Source organism: Stegostoma tigrinum, chromosome 40, assembly GCF_030684315.1.
Source record: "Stegostoma tigrinum isolate sSteTig4 chromosome 40, sSteTig4.hap1, whole genome shotgun sequence".
Lineage (NCBI taxonomy): Eukaryota > Metazoa > Chordata > Chondrichthyes > Orectolobiformes > Stegostomatidae > Stegostoma > Stegostoma tigrinum.
The window spans coordinates 749,466-768,209 of NC_081393.1; the positions used below are offsets into that span (position 1 = coordinate 749,466).

Consider the following 18,744-nt stretch of genomic DNA (forward strand, 5'->3'; position numbering starts at 1 on the left):
AGCTCAGCTGTGGCTATGTTGACTCTGAAATGTAACACAACCAAGAGGTGCAGTGCTAGGCAGGTTGGCCAGATAGCAAATGGAGTCTGGCCTGGTCTCCTCGTGGAGATTCACACACCTTATTTAACTCTTGTTCATTGTTGTTCATGTCCCAGAGTTAATGTAACCAGTGTATAATTACTGCAATCATATAAAGGGCACGCTGTTATCTAAGAGAAGGGTCACTTCTTACTCAGGCTTGTTTGTGGTCCATCCTTCACCATAGACTACTCAAAAGCTCCTCACAAGAAATGTTTTAATGGCAGCATTCTCTCCCACCTGGCAACGGTCAGTGCTCATCTTCCTCATCACTGTTCGAACACTGATCCCACGCTGTTTGTGGGTGAACCTACAGCTCTGCTTCATACATAACCAGGCTTTAAACATGAGTAAAAATCAAAAGAACTGCCAATGCTGTAAATCAGAAACCGAAACAGAAGTTGCTAGAAAAGATTTGTGAAGAGAAAATCAGAGTTAACATTTTGAGTCCGGTGACTGGGTTCTGAGGAAGGGTCACTGGACCCAAAACGCTAACTCTGATTTGTCTTCGCAGCGCTGCCAGACCTGTTGAGCTTTTCCAGCAGCTTCTGTGTAAACATGAGTAAATTGGCTGCACGGTGCTTTGGGGCATCTTGGCTGTGTGACTGGCACTATGGAAGTGCAATTCCTTTCTTCTTACCTCCCAAGGGTGCTTGGTGATCTCTGGTGCCAGTGTCTCCATGGAGGCTCCTGTTGCCAGACAACTCGCTGCATTGACCGCTGGTTTGGAGATTTCCAGGTGACTGCACCCACCCGGGAGGTGAGCTCATTTCACTGGAGCACAAGAAAGAGAGAAAAGTGTGAAGTGTGTTACGGTTCACTCAGGGTGAAAACTTCACCTCCAGCCAGGGGCATGTATCAGCCTGGAAACCCACTCTTCAACCCGACATCCAAAGGATGAGTCTGGACTCAAGGCGTCTGATCACACTGTGACAAACTGAACGAGACATTGCCTGAAACTTCACTGACAAATTATTTTCAGAAACTAAAATTATCCGATACCAAACAAACCGGAGTCAGAAAGTGCACTAGAACATGAGTAAAAGTGTGAAAACTGACGGAGAACAATGTGTCCTTGAAACAGAGTGTTGAAAATATACAGTAGGTCAGACAATGTCTGTGGAGTGGGAGACAAAGTTAATGATTCCTGTTGTATAGGACTCCACCTTCTGAACATTTTGTACTGCTCAGGCTGGGAACTATCATTGTGAATGAGCAAAATGTCCTCGTAAATAAATTCAACATCCACTTACAGAACAGAGCTGAAACTTGTACACAGCCTCCAACTGTGATCTCAATGTAGAGGCTTTGCAGAGATTTAGCACTTTCCGTCCACTTTGAAATTCTTGCCTCTGGCTAGAAATCTACGACCAGACAAGCTCTTTGCCTGGAGGAGCAACTCCTCATGAAACCCCGAATCCCTGTGCTCCCACACAACTCACAGCCTGACAGAATAACACCAGCATCATCAGTCGCTGGAATGAGTTTATTCCCCACAGCTGAACACTGCCAGGCCACTCTTGTTTCTAAAGAGCTATTCATTAGGAAGCCTTAGCCGACCTGTTCTGTATATTAATCACGCAGTCCTGCAAAGTAACAAGTATCTCCTGCATATTAATGAACCTCTCCTACATACTAATAAGTCTGTCTGCATTCCTCTGTCTGACCTGCATGTTTCTGACTAAATAACACACAAATCTCTCTTTCTCTGACTTGATCGCTGACTCTCTCTCTCCCACTGTCTGCCTGTTCAATAAGTTTGCATGCATCACTGTTTCTGAAATGGGAGGGTACACACACCCACACACCCCCACCACTGAATTCAGTTTCACCCACTGCAACAGAACCTCTAACAACAGGCTTCAGGAGCTAGGGTAGTCAAAAAGGCCATCTCTGGGAGAAAAGCACTCTTTAGGCTACAGAAGGAAATCTAATGGGAAGAAGCATCAGACAGAAAACGTGTTTCCTTGAAAAGGTTCAAACTACAGGCTTAACTTTATGTAGGTACTGTGTCTTCCTTGCTTAACCTTAATTACCCACCACATTTGGAATGATCTGATGCCAGTGGAGAATGTAATCCTGGGTTCTTGGTCTTTGGGCCATGTATGTTTGAATCTCATGTCACACCAGACAGGCACAGTCAGACAATCAATTTCTTCCCAGCTCAATACTGGTGTGTCCTAGGCCCTCAATCCAATAAATTGAATCTCCAATCTGGCAATTGAAAATCTGTACCAGTAATCAGGAAACAATTGCAATCTCATCATAAACAAACCACTCAAGGGCTGTAATTGTATCAGTGATAATGGGAACTGCAGATGCTGGAGAATCCAAGATAATAAAGTGTGAAGCTGGATGAACACAGCAGGCCAAGAGGCTGTAATTGTGACATCTGCTCAGAATGAGCCTATTTGTGACAGCAGTCCCACACTCAACGTGAATTAACTGCCCCAACATGACACAGCAGAAGATAAAGCTGATTAAAAGACTCCCCACAGCACTATCTCAATGTACAGGATCATCTTATATCACACCTCTGTATTAGATTGTATAATATCATATCGATGGCCTTGTCAGTGATGCTCAGGTGAAAGAATGAGAAAAGGCCGTCTGTTCTGGTCCTATCCCAGAAAAGTTGAATGATAGATGAAAACCTGATACAGTTATACAGCACAGCAGCAGAAGCTGAGGTTTAGGGCTAGAGTCAAAGAATGACAACATGAACTTTGAGTGGATGTCACTGAGGTTTCAGAACATGGCTGGGGACAAGGTCACACTGTCACGGGGATCAGGCTGGAAGGAAATTGCTCTATCTCCTCAGCACAATCTCATCCCGCACCCCCCTTGACCTGTCCATCTTCCCCAGACTGACCTATCCCCTCCCTACCTATACTCTCCTCTCCACCTATCTTCTCCTCTATCCATCTTCAATCCGCCGGTTTTGCGTAGCTACACTTTAACTTTCTGCATCTTTGTACTCCTGTTCTGTTGATACAAAGACCACCATTCCATTTGGTCTTCCGACTATTTCCTGGGACTGCTCATGGCATTTTAAAAATCAATGCACCTGAACCCACAAGTTCCATCGAGGCATACAGTCATATAGCATCGAAGCAGATCCTTCACTCCAACTAGTCCACACCGACAAAGTTCCCAAACCAAACCAGTCCCACTTGCCTGCATTAGGCCCATATCCCACCAAATCTTTTATATTCACATACTTATCTCTGGACATCCATTGTATATAACTTCATACCTGTGTTAAATCAACCCAATCTATCCTACTACTGTCCAAAATGGATAACCATACACTTTCTTGCATTGAAATCCATGAGCCAGTTTCGCCCATTTACCCAGTCGATCACTATTACTGTTATTTTAGGTGGTCATCTACACTGTCTACAATACTGCCTTATGGCATATCTGCTGATGCTCTCAAACCCACATTCCAGCCTGGGTCTACCAACGTGACCATTTTTTAGAATCAAGAATCTGTCCAACTCAACCTTGCATATACTGTAAGGCCGATTGTTCTCTGGGAAAGAGAATCCCAAACCAGAGACACAGAAATAAAAACCTCCTCATCTCATTCACTAATTGGAGACCTTACTTTTCAACTTTTCCTCTAGTTGGAGAAAAAATCCTCCCATATCTTCTCTGCTGGCCCCGTCACAATCTGATACATTTCCTTACAACTTGAAACTCCACTGAATGCATAGCCAACATGTTGAAATGTTCTCCAAAGAGGCCAACAATCAGCCAAGTGAATCTTCTCTGAACTGCTCTGTTCATTCCCCTCACTATCATACTGCGACATACCTCACATCCCTCACTGTAACACTCCAACAAACCTCACCCCCTTCACTGTAACACTCCGACAAACCTCACACCCCTCACTGTAACACTCCAACAAACCTCACCCCCTTCACTGTAACACTCCGACAAACCTCACCCCCTTCACTGTAACACTCCAACAAACCTCACCCCCTTCACTGTAACACTCCGACAAACCTCACCCCCTTCACTGTAACACTCCGACAAATCTCACCCCCTTCACTATAACTCTCCGACAAACCTCACCCCCTTCACAGTAACACTCCGACAAACCTCACCCCCTTCACTGTAACACTCCGACAAACCTCACCCCCTTCACTGTAACACTCTGACAAACCTCACACCCCTCACTGTAACACTCCGACAAACCTCACACACTTCACTGTAATTCTGACAAACCTCACCCCCTTCACTGTAACACTCCGACAAACCTCACACACTTCACTGTAACACTCCGACAAACCACACCCCCTTCACTGTAACACTCCGACAAATCTCACACCCCTCACTGTAACACTCCGACAAACCACACACCCCTCACTGTAACACTCCGACAAACCACACACCCCTCACTGTAACACTCCGACAAACCTCACACCCCTCACAGTAACACTCCAACAAACCTCACCCCCTTCACTGTAACACTCCGACAAACCTCACACCCCTCACTGTAACACTCCGACAAACCTCACACCCCTCACTGTAACACTCCGACAAACCTCACACCCCTCACTGTAACACTCCGACAAACCTCACCCCCTTCACTGTAACACTCCGACAAACCTCACACCCCTCACTGTAACACTCCGACAAACCTCACCCCCTTCACTGTAACACTCCGACAAACCTCACCCCCTTCACTGTAATACTCCGACAAACCTCACACCCTTCACTGTAACACTCCGACAAACCTCACCCCCTTCACTGTAACACTCCGACAAACCTCACCCCCTTCACTGTAACACTCCGACAAACCTCACCCCCTTCACTGTAATACTCCGACAAACCTCACACGCTTCACTGTAACACTCCGACAAACCTCACCCCCTTCACTGTAATACTCCGACAAACCTCACCCCCTTCACTGTAACACTCCGACAAACCTCACCCCCTTCACTGTAATACTCCGACAAACCTCACACGCTTCACTGTAACACTCCGACAAACCTCACCCCCTTCACTGTAACACTCCGACAAACCTCACCCCCTTCACTGTAACACTCCGACAAACCTCACCCCCTTCACTGTAATACTCCGACAAACCTCACACGCTTCACTGTAACACTCCGACAAACCTCACCCCCTTCACTGTAATACTCCGACAAACCTCACCCCCTTCACTGTAACACTCCGACAAACCTCACCCCCTTCACTGTAACACTCCGACAAACCACACACCCCTCACTGTAACACTCCGACAAACCTCACACACTTCACTGTAACACTCCAACAAACCTCACACCCCTCACTGTAACACTCCGACAAACCTCACCCCCTTCACTGTAACACTCCGACAAACCTCACCCCCTTCACTGTAACACTCCGACAAACCTCACACCCCTCACTGTAACACTCCGACAAACCTCACCCCCTTCACTGTAACACTCCGACAAACCTCACCCCCTTCACTGTAACACTCCGACAAACCTCACCCCCTTCACTGTAATACTCCGACAAACCTCACACCCCTCACTGTAACACTCTGACAAACCTCACACCCCTCACTGTAACACTCCGACAAACCTCACACCCCTCACTGTAACACTCCGACAAACCTCACCACCTTCACTGTAATTCTCTGACAAACCTCACACCCCTCACTGTAACACTCCGACAAACCTCACACTCTTCACTGTAATTCTCTGACAAACCTCACACCCCTCACTGTAACACTCCGACAAACCACACCCCCTTCACTGTAACACTCCGACAAATCTCACACCCCTCACTGTAACACTCCGACAAACCTCACACTCTTCACTGTAATTCTCTGACAAACCTCACACCCCTCACTGTAACACTCCGACAAATCTCACACCCCTCACTGTAACACTCCGACAAACCTCACACTCTTCACTGTAATTCTCTGACAAATCTCACACCCCCTCACTGTAACACTCCAAAAAACCTCGCACCCCTCACTGTAACACTCCGACAAATCTCACACCCCTCACTGTAACATTCCGACAAATCTCACACCCCTCACTGTAACATTCCGACAAACCTCACCCCCTTCACTGTAACATTCCGACAAACCTCACCACCTTCACTGTAACACTCCGATATACCTCACACATCTCACTGTAATACTGTGATACTCATCCCCTTCACTGTAACACACTGATAAACCCCGACACCGTTCACTGTAATTCACACTGATAAACCCGAACACCCCTCACCGTAACACACTGACACACCGCACACCCCTCACTGAAAGAATCTGATATACCTCACACTCCTCACTGTAATACTGTGATACGCATCCCCCTCACTGTAACACACTGATATACCCCACACCCCTCACTATAGCACACTGATACACCCCGACACCCCTCACTGTAACACACTGATGTATGCCACACCCCTCACTGTAACACACCGATATACCCCAACACCCCTCACTGTAACACACTGATATACCTCACACCCCTCACTGTAATACTGTGATATACTGCTCACTGTAAAACTGCAATATACCAGACAACCATCACTTTAACAGTCCGATATATCTGACACCTCTCATCGTAATAGTGTGATACTCATCCCCTTCACTGTAACACACTGATAAACCCCGACACCCCTCACTGTAATACACTGACAACACCGCACACCCCTCACTGAACACACTGACATGCCGCACACCCCTCACTGTAACACACTGACACACCCCGACACCCTTCACTGTAACACACTGACGCACCCCGACACCGCTCACTGTCACACACTGACACACCCCGACAACCCTCACGGTAACACACTGACACACCCCGACACCCCTCACTGTAACACACTGATACACCCCGACACTCCTCACTGTAACACACTGACACACCCCACATCCCTCAATGTAACACACTGATATACCCCGCCCCCCTCAACTGTAACACACTGACACACTGCACACCCATCACTGTATCACACTGACACACCCCGAAACCCCTCACTGTAACACACTGACACACCGCACACCCCTCACTGTAACACACTGACACACCCCACACCCCTCACTGTATCACACTGATATACCCCGCCCCCCTCAACTGTAACACACTGACACACTGCACACCCATCACTGTATCACACTGACACACCCCGAAACCCCTCACTGTAACACACTGACACACCGCACACCCCTCACTGTAACACACTGACACACCGCACACCCCTCACTGTAACACACTGGTACACCCTGACAACCCTCACTGTGACACACTGACACACCGCACACCCATCACTGTATCACACTGACACACCGCACACCCCTCACTGTGACACACTGACACACCGCACACCCATCACTGTATCACACTGACACACCGCACACCCATCACTGTAACACACTGACACACCCCGAAACCCCTCACTGTAACACACTGACACACCGCACACCCCTCACTGTAACACACTGACACACCGCACACCCCTCACTGTAACACACTGGTACACCCTGACAACCCTCACTGTGACACACTGACACACCGCACACCCCTCACTGTAACACACTGACACACCGCACACCCCTCACTGTAACACACTGACACACCGCACACCCGTCACTGTAACACAATGATATGCCGCACACCCGTCACTGTAACACACTGACATACCGCACACCCCTCACTGTAACACACTGACATACCGCACACCCCTCACTGTAACACACTGATATGCCGCACACCCGTCACTGTAACACACTGATATGCTGCACACCCGTCACTGTAACACACTGATATACCCCGCACCCCTGAGTGTAACACACCAATACACCCCGCACCCCTCACTGTAACACACCGATACACCCCACACCGCCCACTGCAACACACTGACACACTGCACACCCCTCACTGTAACACACTGACACACCGCACACCCCTCACTGTTACAGACTGACACACCGCACACCCTTCACTGTAACACACTGATACACCCCACATCCCTCACTGTAACACACTGACACACCGCACACCCCTCACTGTAACACACTGATACACCCCGCACCCCTCACTGTAACACACTGATACACCCCACACCCCTCACTGTAACACACTGATACACCCCACACCCCTCAATGTAACACACTGACACACCGCACACCCCTCACTGTAACACACTGATACACCCCACATCCCTCACTGTAACACACTGACACACCGCACACCCCTCACTGTAACACACTGATACACCCCACATCCCTCACTGTAACACACTGACACACCGCACACCCCTCACTGTTACAGACTGACACACCGCACACCATTCACTGTAACACACTGATACACCCCACATCCCTCACTGTAACAGACTGACACACCGCACACCCCTCACTGTAACACACTGACACACCGCACACCCTTCACTGTAACACACTGATACACCCCGCACCCCTCACTGTAACACACTGATACACCCCACATCCCTCACTGTAACACACTGACACACCGCACACCCCTCACTGTAACACACTGACACACCGCACACCCTTCACTGTAACACACTGATACACCCCGCACCCCTCACTGTAACACACTGATACACCCCACATCCCTCAATGTAACACACTGACACACCGCACACCCCTCACTGTAACACACTGACACACCGCACACCCCTCACTGTAACACACTGATACACCCCACACACCTCACTGTAACACACTGACACACCGCACACCCCTCACTGTAACACACTGACACACCGCACACCCCTCACTGAAACACACTGATATGCTGCACACCCGTCACTGTAACACACTGGCACACCGCACACCCGTCACTGTAACACACTGGCACACCGCACACCCGTCACTGTAACACACTGACATACCGCACACCCCTCACTGTAACACACTGACATACCGCACACCCCTCACTGTAACACACTGACACACCGCACACCCCTCACTGTAACACACTGATATACCCCACACACCTCACTGTAACACACTGACACACCGCACACCCCTCACTGTAACACACTGACACACCGCACACCCCTCACTGAAACACACTGATATGCTGCACACCCGTCACTGTAACACACTGGCACACCGCTCACCCCTCACTGAATCACACTGACATGCCGCACACCCCTCACTGAAACACACTGATATGCTGCACACCCGTCACCGTAACACACTGGCACACCGCACACCCGTCACTGTAACACACTGACACGCTGCACACCCCTCACTGTAACACACCGATATGCTGCACACCCCTCACTGTAACACACTGACACACCCCTACACCCCTCACTGTAACACACTGACACACCGCACGCCCCTCACTGTAACACACTGATATACTCCACACCCCTCACTGTAACACACCGATATGCTGCACACCCCTCACTGTAACACACTGACACACCCCTACACCCCTCACTGTAACACACTGATACACCGCACACCTCTCACTGTAACACACTGATATACTCCACACCCCTCACTGTAACACACTGACACACCCCGACATCCCTCACTGTCACACACTGACACACCGCACTCCCCTCACTGTAACACACTTAATCACCGCACACCCCTCACTGTAACACACTGATAAACCCTGACATCCCTTACTGTTACACACAGATACACCGCACACCCCTCACTGAAACACACTGATACACCACACACCCATCACTGTAACACACTGATACACACCGACACCCATCACTGTAACACACTGACACATCGCACACCCCTTACTGTAACACACTGATACACCGCACACCCATCACTGTAACACACTGATACACCGCACACCCATCACTGTAACACACTGATATGCTGCACACCCCTCACTGCAACACACTGGCACACCGCACACCCCTCACTGTAACACACTGACACGCCGCACACCCCTCACTGTAACACACTGATACACCCCAACACCCCTCACTGTAACACACTGACACCCCTCACTGTAACACACTGACACGCCGCACACCCCTCACTGTAAGACAATGATATGCCGCACACCCCTCACTGAAACACACTGATACAGTGAGGGGTGTTGGGGTCTATCAGTGTGTTACAGTGATGGGTGTCTGGGTGTGTCAGTGTGTTACAGTGAGGGGTGTCGGGGTGCGTCAGTGTGTTACAGTGAGGGGTGTTGGGGTGTATCAGTGTGTTACAGTGAGGGGTGTCAGTGTGTTACAGTGAGGGGTGTTGGGGTGTATCAGTGTGTTACAGTGAGGGGTGTCGGGGTGTATCAGTGTGTTACAGTGAGGGGTGTCGGGGTGTATCAGTGTTACAGTGAGGGGTGTCGGGGTGTATCGGTGTGTTACAGTGAGGGGTGTCAGGGTGTATCAGTGTGTTAGAGTGAGGTGTGTCAGGGTGTAACAGTGTGTTACAGTGAGGGGTGTCGGGGTGTAACACATTGATACACCCCGACACCCTCACAGTAACACACTGATATACCCCACACCCCTCACTGTAACACACCGATATACCCTGACACCCCTCACTGTAACACACTGATACAACCCCCACCCCTCACTGTAACACACTGATACACCCCCCACCCCTCACTGTAACACACTGATACACCCCGACACCCCTCACTGTAACACACTGATACACCCCCCATCCCTCACTGTAACACATTGATACACCCCGACACCCCTCACTGTAACACACTGATACACCCCCCACCCCTCACTGTAACACACTGATACACCCCCCACCCCTCACTGTAACACAATGATACACCGCACACCTCTCACCGTGACATACACTCAGGTTAAAGCAGGTACATAGTGTGAAGCAGTCTTTCTCTTGACCTGTTTGAAAATAGGACGGAATGTGGTTTCTGGTAAACGCAGAAGGCAACTTAAGTTCAGGAAGTGGCTGGAAGAATTCCACCGAAATGCTGTCAATTAGCAGCACTCCCAGGTGAAATGTAACCTCATTTCCGGCCTGTTCTTGCCCCTCTCTGTGTCCGTATGTGAGCAGTCTGTACTCACCTGACACTTTTACACTGCACCTGCAGCTGCTGCCTTCCCGAGCTTTCCTGAAAAAGAGCAGACGGAGAAGTGTTGAAAGACCGAAGTCCGGAACTCAGAAGGAGACAGAGTGGAATGATCGGAATGGGAAATTCTTGGAAGCTGTCAGTTACTAACAGTTAGTCAACAAGTCAACACTGGGTCCTAAACTCCACCTGATATCATCCCTGGGTAATAAAGAAGCTGCCAGCACATCTCTGTCTCACCCTGTGCTGTCCCTGTCCTGGCAGTGTTTGACTGGGTGAGCGATACCTTGCCACTGAAGTTAGTGAGCATGGTTGTGCTGCTGTTGTACGGTGCATAGGGGGATGGGCATGTGTTGGCAGAGACAGCGTGAGGTGCTCCAAATGCTGAAGGGACACAGTGAGATTCAACACTCACTTCTGCCCCATTCACTGAAGGAATAAAGCTGTTTTCACATGGCACTTCCCAAGTAATGAAGATTCCCATCAAACTTCCAAAGGTCTTCACAGGAACAATACAAGCAAGAACTGACATTGAGCCAGAGAGATGGGCAGTGACAGTGGACAGGGCAGTGGACCATGGTTCGAGATGTGGGTTTTCTGCTGTGCCCACAAGAGAGGAGAGTAAAGAGAGGTGGCTGGAGGCATACTCGTGTCACAGGGAGTCAGGATCTGAAAGGATTAAGACTGAGAAGCACCACCCAGTAAGGTGGGATTGACTAGTGAGCAGAACAGCTTCAGCTCTGGAAGGATGGAGAGGGAACAGCTCTGTACCAATGCCTGACCTGTCACTGGAACTGCTGCTATGGTGGCCTCTTCTTAATGACAAGGACCTGCTATCATGAGAAGCGGTACAGGAAAAACAATTTACAAGCATGTTGCCAGGCCTAGAAGCTGTGAGTTCTAACAAGAGGCTGGCTAGGCTGGGACATTTCTCCTGGAAGCGTCAGAAGCTGAAGGGTGGCCTTATAGGAGGTTTAGAGAATCATGAGGAGCATTGATAAGATGAACAGCCAAGGTCTTTTTCCAAGGGTAGGGGAGTCCAAAACTACAGGGCATAGACTTAAAGTGAGAGGGGCAAGATTTAAAAGGGACATGAGGGGCAACTTTTCCACACAGAGGGTGGTGCATGGATGGAATAAGCTGCCAGAGGAAGTGGTGGAGGTTGGTACAGTTACAGCATTTAAAATACTTCAGCTCTGATGAGGAGTCATCCAGACTCGAAACATTAGCTTGCTCTCCCTCCATAGCTGCTTCTGACCCACTGTGATCTCCAGCTTTTGTTATTTTTAATACAGCATTTAAAATACATTTGGACAGTACATGAATAGGAAAGGTTTAGAGGGATATGAGCCAAATGCAGGTAAATGGGTTTAGTTCAGTTCAGGATGACTGGTCAGCACAGTCGAGTTGGACCGAAGAGTCTGTTTCTGTGCTGCCTGACTCTATGATACGACGGTCTCACTAGAGCGCACTGCACTAAGCAGGTCAGAGAGATCTGATGCTGAGACAGGATCTGCCCCACAGTGAGGGCTAGACCTGCTAGAACTGCACATTCAACACGTGTGCCAATGTCCAATAAACTACCCAGGATCCACATCAGAAAAGCTTCAATCCGATGAGTTCTGAGATCATAATAAAACCCTGGATTTCGAAGCTGGGAAACCATGCAGTGATTTGAAGATTGGGATGAGAGTGCTGGTTCACAGCACAGAGCCTGTGACAGTCAGTGGGCGCAGAGAGTGAGGGCTGACCCAGTGGTCAGTGAGAGAGGGGGTCCTGGCAGGATGCTTCAGGATGAGCTGATGTTTCTGCAGGGACAATGACCGGATACCAGCGAGGATAGACAGGAATTGGATGAGCTGAAATCGTGTTCAGGATCGAATGGTAAGTGGCTGCAATGTCAGGGATGAATGAGCAGGGAGATCTGTACCTGGTTCTTCCCGTCTCTCTTTGCCAGCTGCAGCTGTAGGTTCTGGAGATCAGAATCCAACTCAGCTTCTAACTGGCTCAGCTCTTTCTCGAGTGAAACCTGTAACAATAAACAGAGAAGACTCAGGGACTGGCCAGCAAAGGCTCATTCCCCGACACTAAGTCACAATATACCTTAAGGTGCACCTGTAGTGCACACACAGCCCTGTGTCTTTGTAACCTCACTGCCTCTCCTCTAAGTGGCGTTATGCCTGGGATTGGGATTCCCTCACTCTCACTGGATCTCCCCGAACATCTCTCTCTCCATTTATCACTGTCCGTCTTCATCTCTCTTCTTCCCATCAACTCACTCTCTCTGCCAGTCTCTATCTTCCTCTCTCTCTACCTGTTTCTCTCCCTCACTCTCTTCACCTTTCTCCTTCTTTCTGTCTTCCTGCCTCTCTGTCTTTCTCTCCTTCTACTTTTGTCATTTTCTCTCTCTCTCTTTCCAACTCTCTCTTCCTTCACCTTCCCGGTTCTTTCAATCTCTCTGAATTTCTCCAGAGGAACATCGAGCTTAGGAATAAGAGTAGGCCACTCAGCTCTAAAGCCTGCTCCATTCAATGAAATCATGGCTGGTCTTGCGATTAGGAACTCAACATTTCTGTTTGTTGCCTAGTAAACTCGATTCCTTTGTCCACCAAACTCAGGTTTGAGTACATTGATGCAGCCTCCAGAGCTCTGTGGGGAACAGCAAAACATTTCTCTCCAGAATAGAGAACAAAAAAGCATCAGTTAATTTAGATGGAGAGTGATTACAGAACCCTGTGGTACAGAGGACTCTGGGTGTCCTGATACATGACTCTCAAAATTAAGTGTGTAGGTCACACAAGTAGTGAGGAAGCAACATCAAACATTGGTATTTATTGTAAGGGGAAAGGGATATCAAAATGGGGAAGTTTTACTGCAGTTGTGTGAGGCATTGGTAAGACCACATCTGGAGTACCATGTACAGTTCTGGTCTCTTTATGGAAGAAAGAGCAAGACATCTCTCCCCAGCCCCAGTGTGAAGAGAAATCCCTAATTTTCACGCTGTGTTCACTAGCTCTCATCACCGTGTGCACCTCACCTGGTTTCCTCAGGATCTTTTATCTTTCAAGAAGCTCACTTTTCATTAACTGAAACTCAGTGGGAATAGGCCCAAGCTGCTCAAAGTTCCTGTTTGAGATATGCGCCTCAGCCCAAGAGTGGTTTGAGTCCCTGTAGTGTTCTGACCCCAAGTGCATCCTTTTATTAATTTTCCATTCAAATAAACTACCGCTTTTCTATTCTTCTTGCTCCTAACAACTTCACACTTTCCCACATTATTACTCCATCTGCCTCTTTTCTGTCCATTCACCTATCTTATCCCTTTGTAGATGCTTTAATCTTTAACACTGTACAATTTCAAGGAGGATTTGGATTACAGCACTTGGGGCGAAAGTGATCAAAGGATATGGGAGAAAAGGAGGAACACGCTATGGTGCTAGATGACCAGCCATGATCATAATGACTGGCAGAGCAGGTTCGAGGGGCTGAATGGCCTCCTCCTGCTCCTGTTTTCTTCATTGATCCCCATGACCACATACTTTCACATCTTCCTTTGTGCTATCAGTAAATTAGTCACTCTTTATTCAGCCCCATCATTCAAATCTGTGACACTCTACTAGTTAAGTTATGCCAACCCAAACATGACACATTCACCTTAAACCTCCGCATCCTACTTGCTAACCAATCTTCTATCCAATATGTCACCCACTTCACCATGAGCTGTTAGTTTGTTTAGGAATCTCTGATAAGGCACCTCTCTATCTCTATCTCGCTTCACCTCCCCGACCCTCTCATTTTATCTCTTTCAGGCAAGTTGTTCCTTTCTTTCTCGGCTTGCTTCTCTTTCTGTAACTCAATCTCTCCCTCCCTTTGTTTTTAACTCTTGCTGTATCTCACTCTCCATATCTCTGTGCCACTTTCTACCTTTTAAGAGTATATTCAGACTCCTGCCGTCGTATCAGTGAGTTTAGATTTGCAGCCTTCTCCTTTACTGATTTGCCACTTCCCTCTCTCTGGACAACTTTCAACATGGGAGGGAGAGTCAGCACTGACTAAACAAGGCACAGGACTGGTCATCCCATTCTTAAACCTTCAATTGAGACTGGAGCCACGAACTGAGGGAATAACAACTCGATTGGGCAGCACAGTCCTTTACCTCAATGGAGTTGGACAGACTTCCGGTGGCAGAATTCACAGTGGAAGATTCAGCCTAAAATATATGAAATAGAACATCAATGGAGACAACAGAGGATTGATGAAAAGTAGCTACCGAGGGAACTCTCCCCTCCCAGCACCCTGTGTTACAGGCTGTATCCCTACTGATGTTAATCCCTCTCCCTCACAGTCACTCAGTAACCCCTCTCCCCCCCCCAGTACCCTGTGTTACTGACTGTATCCCTACTGATATTAATCTCTCTCCCTCACAGTCACTCAGTAACCCCTCTCCCCTCCCCAGGGCCCTGTGTTACAGGCTGTATCCCTACTGATGTTAATCCCTCTCCCTCACACTGTCACTCAGTAACCCCTCTCCCCCCCCAGGGCCCTGTGTTACTGACTATATCCCTACTGATGTTAATCCCTCTCCCTCACACTGTCACTCAGTAACCCCTCTCCCCCTCAGGGCCCTGTGTTACAGGCTGTATCCCTACTGATGTTAATCCCTCTCCCTCACAGTCACTCAGTAACCCCTCTCCCCCCCAGGGCCCTGTGTTACAGGCTGTATCCCTACTGATATTAATCCCTCTCCCTCACAGTCACTCAGTAACCCCTCTCCCCCACAGCGCCCTGTGTTACTGACTGTATCCCTACTGATGTTAATCCCACTCCCTCACACTGTCACTCAGTAACCCCTCTTCCCTCTCCAGCGCCCTGTGTTACTGACTGTATCCCTACTGATGTTAATCCATCTCCCTCACACTGTCACTCAGTAACCCCTCTCCCCCCCCAGCACCCTGTGTTACTGACTGTATCCCTACTGACGTTAATCCCTCTCCCTCACAATGGCACTCAGTAACCCCTCTCCCCCACAGCGCCCTGTGTTACTGACTGTATCCCTACTGATGTTAATCCCTCTCCTTCACACTGTCACTCAGTAACCCCTCTCCCCCACAGCACCCTGTGTTACTGACTGTATCCCTACTGATGTTAATCCCTCTCCCTCACACTGGCACTCAGTAACCCCTCTCCAGCGCCGTGTTACTGACTGTATCCCTGCTGATGTTAATCCTTCTCCCTCACACTGTCACTCAGTAACCAGCTTGAAGAGTTGTATATAGTTTGCAAAGCTTCACAGCTCCCTGATTTCATAATGCTGATCTGTTTCCAGTGGTCAGATCATCTCAGGTTGGGCAAAATATTTTGATTATTTAATCTGAGTCAGACTGACCGACAGTAAAAGGTTAGCTTGTGCAGAGGCTTTTAGTTTTACTGTTGCAGTCTGCAACGTGAGAGAACTGTGGTCACAGTCTGATAAAGATCCTGTGTCCTTCTCCCAACAGACAGGGAAGAGCCAAACAACAATAAGATAATAATTCCCATGAAAGAACTGAGAGAGACAGAGGGACATACAAAGATATAACCAAGGACAAAAACAGAGACAGTTCCAAAAGCAAGAGGAGGGAGAGAAAGTGAAAAAGAGATGGAGACAGTGAATTATAGAGAAAGGGATGCAACATGAAATAATGTGGGAGAAACAGTGGACTTGAGTGAGGCTTAGTGAGGTAGCGAGAGAAATTCAGAGAGGTAGAGAAAGAGAGAGAAATTCAGAGAGGTAGCGCGAGAAAGAAATTGAGAGTGGTAGAGAGAGAGAGAGCGAGAGAGAGAGAAATTGAGAGAGGTAGAGAGAGAGTGAGAGAGAAATTGAGAGAGGTAGTCAGAGAGTGAGAGAGAAATTGAGAGAGGTAGAGAGAGAGAGAGAAATTCAGAGAGGTAGAGAGAGAATGAGAGAGAAATTGAGAGAGGTAGTCAGAGAGAGAGAGAAATTGAGAGAGGTAGAAAGAGAGTGAGAGAAATTGAGAGAGGTAGTCTGAGAGAGAGAGAGAGAGAGAGAGAGAGAGAGAAATTGAAAGAGGTAGAGAGAAAAAAAAAAGATGGAGTTAGGAAACTGCACACAGCTGACCTATTCCTCTGGCCCCTGCACTGTCCAGTCTCCTGACTCATTCTCCAGGGGGAGAGAGAGAGAGACAGCGAGAGAGAGACAGCGAGAGAGAGAGAGAGAGAGAGAGAGAGAGAGAGGTGTGTTGGGGGTCGAATAGATAGGGGCAGAGATAGATAGAAAGAGAGAGGGGTGAGATATGGAAAGGAGCAGACAGAGAATAAAAGTGCCCAGAAAGAGAGAGTAGGAGTGAAAGAGGGAGGTAGAGACAGGACCCAGAAAGTGACTGACCCCTTCTTCTGGTCCCTGCACTATCCAGTCTCCTGGCTCATAGCTGAAGATACTGTTGTGCTGAGCCTGCAGCCTCAGGCCTTCACTCTCCGCTTCTCGGAGTTCCAGCTCCTTCCTGCAGACCAGAAAGGAAATGCCAAATGAAGCGTTATGGTTGCTTAGGGAGATGAGAGCCAAGGCTGAGCTCTTGTTGGTAAAACTCCACATTTCACAACATGTTGAGACTCCAGTGTGTGGCTGTGCTGAACACAAACACATCGCTCACATTCCACACTCGCTCTTTCATTGCACAGTCACACAAAATAAGGCAACATCTTCCTACAGATTGCTCTTGCTCTATTTCTCAGCAGCTGCCTGAAAGGGAACCTGGTCTCTTGCTCTCCCACTTCTGGGGTCTCTTGACAAGAACAGGAGGAGGCCTTTCAGCCCCTCTAACTGGTCAGAGACAAGCAGCATGAAAATGGAAAGGGGTACAGAGAGAGGGGCAACAGGGTGGGAGAATGGGATGGGGGTGCATGAAGAGACAATGGGAAGGAGAGAGAATGATGGGCAAGGCACATAGGGGAGGGGGGAGGGCGGACTGGGGGGGTGGTTAAAGGAGAAGGAGCAAGGGGAGATGGGTTTGGGAGAGAGGGTTAGGGGAATGGGGAACAAAAACAAAGTTGCTGGACAAACTCAGCAGGTCTGGCAGCATCTGCAGAGGAGAAAACAGAGTTAACATTTTGGGTCCAGTGACCCTTCCTCAGAACTGATGGTGGCTGAGAAAATGTCAGTTTGAGTTGGTTGTCACTGTGGAGTGGGGGTTTGGGGGAGGGCATGTGGGGAGAGGCATTTGGGGGAGGGGCGAGTGGAGAGGGGGAAAGGGGGTTTAGCAGTGGGGTTAAGTAGAGGGAGTGAGGTAAGAGCGAGTGAGGGGAGAGCGAGTGAGGGGTTTAGGGGTGAGGGGGAGAGGAGAGAGGGGGTTTAGGGTAGAGGGGGGTTAATGGGGAGGAATTTAAGGGATACGTGCAGTGGAGAGAGTGAGGAGGGGTACAAAGGCAATGCTGGGAAGTGTTGGGGATATCTGGTCACAGTTTCCATTGGCTGGAGTGTCCAGAGTCTGTACCAGATCCCAGGACTGGGCTGTGTGCTGTGCAAGGATTATGTGCAGCATTCCCCACTGAGAGAAGGAACAGTCAGCCAGAATGATTCCACGTAGCTACCAAATGTAACCCCTTCACTGCCAAATTTAATCCATTCAGTGCTGAATTTAACCCGTTA

The 18,744-nt window shown here is 48.8% G+C and overlaps 1 protein-coding gene across 6 annotated transcripts in view; it reads right to left on the reverse strand.

Moving 5' to 3' along the window:
• sorbs3 (sorbin and SH3 domain containing 3) overlaps positions 1 to 18,744 on the reverse strand; it is a 79,006-nt gene that overhangs the window by 18,389 nt on the left and 41,873 nt on the right. For all 6 annotated transcript variants that reach the window (XM_059641208.1, XM_048523106.2, XM_048523101.2 and 3 more), the window contains 5 exons: positions 17,485 to 17,599; positions 15,256 to 15,309; positions 13,033 to 13,131; positions 11,098 to 11,144; positions 719 to 852 (listed from right to left, as the gene is read on the reverse strand). In XM_059641208.1, coding sequence (XP_059497191.1) covers positions 719 to 852; positions 11,098 to 11,144; positions 13,033 to 13,131; positions 15,256 to 15,309; positions 17,485 to 17,599 — 449 coding nt within the window. The remainder of the gene's footprint in view (positions 1 to 718; positions 853 to 11,097; positions 11,145 to 13,032; positions 13,132 to 15,255; positions 15,310 to 17,484; positions 17,600 to 18,744) is intronic.